Source organism: Olea europaea, chromosome 8 (assembly GCF_002742605.1).
Source record: "Olea europaea var. sylvestris chromosome 8, O_europaea_v1, whole genome shotgun sequence".
NCBI classification, from domain to species: domain Eukaryota; kingdom Viridiplantae; phylum Streptophyta; class Magnoliopsida; order Lamiales; family Oleaceae; genus Olea; species Olea europaea.
The window spans coordinates 18,904,231-18,911,955 of NC_036244.1; the positions used below are offsets into that span (position 1 = coordinate 18,904,231).

Consider the following 7,725-nt stretch of genomic DNA (forward strand, 5'->3'; position numbering starts at 1 on the left):
TTCTGAAAGAACATTTCTCCTGATCATGATATTAAGAATTTCAAACGCTGGCTCAGGATTTCCTTCCTTTGCATGCCCACAGAGCAGATTATTTAAAGCAACGGGATCTTGAACGCCCATTTTCATCAACTGTCGCAGAAGGATTTCTGCTTTTTCTGTCTGGCCATTGTTGCAAAGATACTCAATAATCGGGTTATATGCACTAGGCTCCATATGCAAAGTACTCTGAGGCCTCAAAATGATCTCTTTCTCAATGAGCTTATCCAACAACTTAACAGCATGATCATATTGACCAGCCTTGCAGAAATTCTCAATTAGAATACCATAATGCCCCGCTTCTGTTGGAACACTCAACCTAATCATAGCCTTGAGAACATCCATGGCAGCATCCAAAACACCAGCCTTGCACTGGCCAGATATTAGCCTAGTAAAGATTGCATTATCCTTAGGTTCAATGTACTTCTCCACCATCTCTTTCAAAATACCCCGAGCCTCAAACATCTTCCCTGCATCACATAGTCCCGATAATAAAGTTGAGTATGTAATGGCATTAGGTTTAATCCCAAAACTCTTCATTTCCTTCAACAATTTCAATGCATCATCGACCCGCTCAACTGACATGTACCCTTTAATCATTGTTGTATAAGTAATTACTGTAGGCTCAATATTCCTCCCCTTCATCTCCACAAAGAACTTCTCCGCCTCGTCCATTTTTTTTACCCGATAGTACCCATTAATCAATGTATTATATGTGACCACGTCCGGCAAAATGTCCTTACTCTTCATATCCTCGAAATACCTATTTGCAGTCTCGACCTTCCCTGAGAGAAAGAATCCCCAGATCATGATGTTAAAAGTGTGCGTGGTTGGCTCAATCCCCTCACCCAACATCTTATTAAAATACCTCTTGGCCATCATATACCGACCTTTACGCATGATCACCTTAAATAAAGTATCATATGATTTTATCGTCCTTTCGACCCCTAATTCATCCATTTTTTGAAACAACTTCACGCTCTCCTGAACTATGCCCCCCTTTCCATATCCTTCAATCAACAAAACCCACAAATCTTCATCCCATTCCACACCCTTTTTTGGCATATCTAGTAAAATGCACCTAGCGTGGTTCAGCTTCGAAGCTCGCCCCAAAATCTCGATGATTTTTAAATGGGTTTCTTTGGTGTGTTGAAAAAGTCCAGATCTTTCAACCCAGCGGAAGAACTGGAGAGCGTGCTCTGAGCTCTTAGAACCGTGCAACACATTATAAACAAGTTCCTGATCGAAACTGGGGACCAAGTTCCGAATCGAGTTCTGCAAACGAGTCGTCCAGGCTCGATTGGCCATCATTCTATTAATTGCGGATGCTATTGGTTCTTGTTGCAATTTCATTATGCCAGATGATATTGGAACTGCACTCTGATTCCTCGTTTTTTTGTTACTAACTCAACCAGAACATCAAATGCCCTTGATCCAATACCTGGCCAATTTAAAACAGATTAAATTCAGAAATAGTTTTGACTAAATCAAGTTACATAACAAATTCTAGTCACACATCAAGTTACATAATGTAAATTAAAATAAATTCTACCATCAATTCAACTATTCAAGGTACAAATCAAGTTACATAATGCAAATTCTACAATCAATTCAATTATTCAAGTTACACAAAGCCAGGGGCGAATCCGGGAATTTAGAGCACATGGGCTGAAATTTAAGAAATTCGATATACTAAATTAACATCTAATACTAAAAGTCAAATTCATCTACTTTTGAAATTATTTTCCACGAGGATTTTAAACTGAATTTGAAGTCATTCTAAACATAAAATTCATCTATAATAAAATCTACATATATCTTCTCAACAAATTCTCGTTCAACAAGACAATAACAATTCATTATTTTGGCCGAAAAGACAACAAATAGTGAGATGTGCACATTGATTTGTTGAAGGAAGCAAATTGCAGATTTTTAGACTGCAAATTTTTCGACTTTGAAGCTTTTTCCAATGAAGAAAAATAAAACCATCTTCAATTGTGAAACCCAAGTTCAAGTCTACTAAATGAGAAATACCAAAACGCACAAGAATGAATCAATATAAAGTAAAACGGGAATAAAGATTAAATGAATCAACCATGTGCATATTATCCTATAAAGCATGATAATTTGATCCTAAGAAAATTATCAACAAGTTCAATTAACAAGCATCACAGCTAAAAATCCTAAAAAGTTTGCTTCATTGTCTATTTATAAGCAGCAAAAATTATCCCTTATCAAAGTGAAACTCTCACCCCTCATGTCCAAAAAGTAATGACTCCACATCTCGAATACGTCCTTATGTGTTGCGACCAAAAAGTAGTGAAGCCACAAAGATGACCTTATCTCATCTAGAATACGTCCCCTAAACTCATATTCATTTCCATATCATCCACATTAAGCAATCATTTGTAGCCAAAAATTTTCCATTCACCAGCTGGAAAATACCAACTGGACAATAATCAAGTTCAGGTAGCAATGCTAATTTAATTAAACTCCAGTGGCCACTAAGCTTCGAAATCGATTTAGCACATTCACAACTAAGCATCATATGAACTCATGTTTCCTCTCCTCCAAGCCATTTTCATTGGGTATTCAACTCCAAATCCCCTCTTGCTAAATTATTTTTAGTCGGGATCTCATTGTGAAGAATCACAAAACGAATATCTTAACCTTTTGTGAAACTTTGAGCTTCCAAATTTCTCATCAACAACCAGCAAGGGACATCGAACTTTAGCCAATATCAACAGCTTGCTTTGAATTTAATATCCTATAACCAGGGGTGAAGCAAAGATATTAATTCAATGCGAGCACAATTTTATCGACGCCGAACGTCGAATTTTTGTTCATGGTTTTAGTGATGATAAAAATATAAAACAATATTATGAAAATACTAAAAATGACATAGTTTATATATTGCACTTATTCCTTATGAGTTTTCATAATTTGATATCCCCCGCCATCCAGTGGCGAATCTAGCATCAATGTTCAGCTAGGGTGGAGGTTTATTTTGACCGTTGACCGTCGACAATCAACGATCCTAAAGGCCTGATCTGATCGACGGCCGATTGTTTATTAAAATTAGATTAAATGATATTAAAAATTATTTAATGTATATGTAAATGCACTAAAATCTAGAAATTATATACATATGAAAATATAGTTCATTTCAGATCATCACAGAAGATGTGTGGATCAGCAATTATGAGCCTCAAACCAATTCAATCATTCATTCCGAACAAAACATTTATTGATTGAATCAGTGAAATATGCATGAATAATTTTATTTTTTTCTAATAAATTGATTTAATAAACTACTTAATGGAGATTGAATTAAAAACTTCAATGGTTTATATCATTAGAATATTTTATTGGACTCTTTAATCCCAACTAATAAATTAATAAATAGTAATGGACAAAAATAAGCATTAAAAAATGACATAATTCGTAATTTATTTATGTCATCCCCATCCATATTATATCTTCACAAATTACAAATTGCTATTAGAAAGTAAATGCCCAACCTCAACAATTTCTAAACCATCTATTATCTATATATATCAGAGAAAGCTGAGCAAATATTGAAAAATTGTCCAAGACTCCAACTTCACGACTTCACCACTCACTGACTCACCAACAAAAAGTAAACTTTGAAACAAATAAAACTTGGCAATTGATATGAAATATTAAAAACTGGTTACAAATTTACAAGCGACATAGAGAAATAGAGAATTATGTATTTATTCAAGAACAGCTGAACAGGTAAAAAGCCTATAATAATACCGATTTTGACGGGAAGGAAATCGGAAATGGCCAAACGGGACTGATTCGGGAGGGAAAAGGAAAGCTTGTTGTTCGTTGGCTCGCTGCTGCTATGGCCTACGGGTTGCCTGTTGGTGCTGGAGTGCTGGTCAGCTGATTGGTCCTCTCCGACTCCGAGTCTCCGTTTGCGAACTACGAAGGGCGAAGGACGAAAGTAAGAGGCTGATGAATGGCCGAGCATTACCTTCATCCATTCGTAGATCGGCGGATGAATTGTGGCAGAATGGCTAATGGATTGGGTATTGGTGCTAAGAGAGTGAAATATATTGGATTGGGTTTGCTCTTGGGTTTGTGCATCTGGTAGTAGTGGACCTAGTGGTAGGCTAATGCTAAAAAATAAAAAAATAAAAATTGGAAATTGCACCACCCATCTTAATTGTAGTAAATATTTTAAAAAGTACTATGTAATCATTTTATTTCAATAAATATGGTTTTTGTTGAAAGTTTCTTTAAAAGAATATTAAATTAGGTAACATATTTTATTCCCACAAACACATCTTTACATACATTTTAATTCCTACAATACAAACAATTTCGTATCAAATGGTACAAGTAGCCCAAATGTGATCGTTGCATTTATCACAAATTTGTTTACGTGATCCGTGCCTATAATACAATAACGGGGGCGACTATATTTTTGGGAAGAAAAAGAAAAAAATGCAGACATGTATTTGTGTTGACTAAATGTAAGTTTTGTGGCTGTAGAATTTAAAACGTGCAAATACGGATAATTGTTAAAAGATGCATATTCTTTAGTTCTAACGATTGACCATTGCAATTACTATAAATGGGATAGAATGGGTTGCGTTTAAAATTAACATACATTATACATGATAGTCTGCTAACAGCTTGCTAACCAACAAAAGTATGCTGACAATTCAAAATGCAAAAAGTAACTCATCCCAAATCTTAATGCTATTTTCACTATAAAAACAACTAACATAAAAACAAAAATTCACATTTAAAATAAATATCAAGATTTGAAATATTTTTTATTAACCGAAATGCCATTAAATTTTAAACATTAAAATTTTGACATTAAAAAAATCATTATTGACACGTAATGTTCATCAGTGAATAGTAACTTTCCAAAAACAAATCATCTTCTTCTTTACTTAAAATGAAATTGAATAATGCTATTTGTTGTCGCTCACTACCGCAGTTGTCCCACGTGGCATAAAATAATACCACATTAATGCATTCAATCACTAACCGTCACATGTGTGTCACGTAGGACGACTATGGCTGTGAACGACTGTAAATAGCATTACTCTATGAAATTTCTTACATTTACATTCCTCGAAAATGATCACTATACAATAATAAGGTAACAAAACAAAGTTCACAGTCGTCTTACATAGCATGCATGTGACGATTAGTGATTTGATGCATAATGTAATAAAAAAAATACTATATAAATGCATCCAATCACTGATCACCATATGTATATCACGTATGACAATTATGGTTGTGAGCGATTGTAAATAATATTATTCTATGAAATTTCGTACATTTACATTCCTCCAAAATGATCACTATACAATAACTGGGCAACAAAACAAAGGTCATGCATTGGAAAATGTCCTATTATAAATTCTCTCTCTCTATCTCTCAAACAAGAGACACATTAAAATTTTAAAACTTAAATTTTGACATTTAATCAAATTTTTTCTTTCACTATTCATGTATCACAATAACTAGAACAATGTTGTGTAGCCCTACTAGGATTAAAACTCCAGTTTATGTAGCGTTATAGTTATAAACACAATGAGTTTAGTTCTATTATTCAAATATGTAACTTATATCTATATGGAGACACATAGAGTAATGTAAGTGTGAGTGTTTGTGTTTGAGTGTGTTAATTTGATGATTTTTGTATAAACCTTTTGCTGTGTTATACCAAAAAGGGTTGCGCTACGATGACTTGTATGACCCAATGTACGATTTGGATGTGAAGGAGGCGCTGAACTGGCTGCCTAGAGAAATCGTGGATGCGAGGAACCAACGCCTCAAGCGAGCCATGGACCTCTCCTTGAAGCATGAGTACCTCCCTGAGGAGCTTCAGGTATTTTTCTTACTTGGAAATTTAGCTGTATGTACAGATAATCTATTATGTACATATATTTATGCGTCAAATCAATAATTGATTCATCAATTTTGGTAGCTTCTCTTGTCTTAATGAGTTGGTTTCTAGACTAACCAAGTTTCTAAATGAATTATCAGCTTGAAATAGAAACCTATTAATTTTAATTCTTGTAATTTTATACATGAGACTAACGGTATTGTAACTAGACTATAATTAACGTAAAATGACAGTCCTAGTTGACTATTCATGAATAATTATAATCTTTTACAGTGACCTTAACCAAAATTAAAGAATACTAGAGGTTTGGTGATGTGAACCCCGTAGCAACTAACACTAACGAACCCACAGAAGAATGACACAAATCCCAAGAAAGCCAAAAAACAAAGTTTTGGACGCGATTCACAAATCTGTGGACCAAACAATCAATAATGTATCAAACTATTAACCTTTTGATCACGAAATTTACGAACTTAATCCGGATTTTGGACTTAACCCAATTAATAATTGAACCAAACAACCCCAAGGTAACAAAGACACGAATGACATTTTGATTACAAGATTAATTGAATCTTACCTGAGTTTTGAATGCTACAAGATCATGAAATCTTGATAAGTTCGGTTTGTTCGGCCAGAACAAGAATTGGAAGCAATTTGCCTCTCTGAATTAATCCTCAAAATATCAAAAGTCTGAATACAAAGAATGGAAAATTTGCAATTTATACCTAAACCCTAAATTAATGGAAAAAGGAAATTTTAAGAGTCCAAACATAATAGACTTGCCAAAAATAAGAATTATAGCTAAATTAAAAGTCTCGCAAAAAAAAGAAGAAAATTTCTGGCTCGAAAATGTGCTATGCGGTCGCATAACACAATTGGATGCGATCGCATAGAAGAAGCAGTTCACCCGGCTAATTTCCCTGCCTCCATGTATGCGACCGCAAGGCTGGGACTACTATGCGGTCGCATAGTAGTCGGCTGACTCCAATTGTGGCCCTTCAATTCAATCGGTTCCAAGATTATTCGGCAGTGGTCCCCAACACGGAACTGGACCCTTGGCTTGCCAACTTTACCCTTTTGAACTTCATTCCACGAACACATATTTGTATGGCTTTGTGCATTGTCTTTAACCCGAATGTTCCTCGATCGAGCCCTTTGAGCCTTCTCCATGACTTTCGCACTCGGGATTGACCTTGGTTGACTGAAGATCACATCATTTGGTTTCTGGATCAAAGGTCATTATTTATATCATGCTAATTCTATCCACCTCTTCCTCTTCTAACATATTTTAATCATTCATGCCATTTCACCGGATTGATTTTACCAGAATTGTGCTAGATTAACACTTGACAGTATTTCATTAGTAATTGAAAAATGTTTTTGGGCCAACTACCAATGAAATGCTATCAAGTGTTAATCTAGTAAAATCAGTCTGGTAATATAGCATAACTCTACTTTAACTGAATTGCATCACACTTGTGGACGAGAATTAGGACAGATACATTTTTGCTTTAGTTTCTCCTCACCTGGGGTAGATCCAGAACCAGACTAAAACGAATTTTAAGCCAGGCTAATATGTGACACAAAAAAAAAAATTACTCATAAATTTTTTTATTTTTTATAGATTTAAATTTTTTATACGTAAAAAACTGAATGGGCTCAAGCCCAGGCCTGCCCCTAAATCGGCCAATGCTCCCCACCAAACAAGAGAAGTTCCTTGAAAAACCTGATGCAGTTGCTTGCATCAAGATGAGCATGTAGCAACTGCATTATGCTCTAGATATTTC

At 34.9% G+C, this 7,725-nt stretch overlaps 2 protein-coding genes across 2 annotated transcripts in view; one reads left to right on the forward strand and one right to left on the reverse strand.

The window, feature by feature from the left end:
* Positions 1–4,132, reverse strand: part of LOC111398393 (pentatricopeptide repeat-containing protein At2g37230-like) — a 10,811-nt gene extending 6,679 nt beyond the window's left edge. The window contains exons 1-2 of the mRNA XM_023025305.1: positions 3,817–4,132; positions 1–1,477 (exon numbers count right to left, since the gene is read on the reverse strand). Of these exons, the coding sequence (XP_022881073.1) occupies positions 1–1,389 (1,389 nt within the window). The 5' untranslated portion in view covers positions 1,390–1,477; positions 3,817–4,132. The remainder of the gene's footprint in view (positions 1,478–3,816) is intronic.
* LOC111398394 (cytochrome b-c1 complex subunit 7-2-like) lies at positions 4,079–6,070 on the forward strand. Its single transcript, XM_023025306.1, has 3 exons — positions 4,079–4,142; positions 5,763–5,947; positions 6,050–6,070. The coding sequence occupies exons 1-3, from the start codon at positions 4,079–4,081 to the stop codon at positions 6,068–6,070; spliced, it is 270 nt and encodes an 89-aa protein (XP_022881074.1).
* The last annotated feature ends 1,655 nt before the right edge of the window (positions 6,071–7,725 follow it).

Bases quoted from the DNA above. Each gene is read 5' to 3' on its own strand.
- LOC111398394 (XM_023025306.1), top strand. From the start codon at position 4,079: ATGGCTAATGGATTGGGTATTGGTGCTAAGAGAGTGAAATATATTGGA. The intron at 4,143-5,762 runs GTTTGTGCATCT...TATACCAAAAAG, and splicing joins TGGATTGGGTTTGCTCTTGG to GGTTGCGCTACGATGACTTG. The intron at 5,948-6,049 runs GTATGTACAGAT...GTTGGTTTCTAG, and splicing joins TCTTACTTGGAAATTTAGCT to ACTAACCAAGTTTCTAAATG.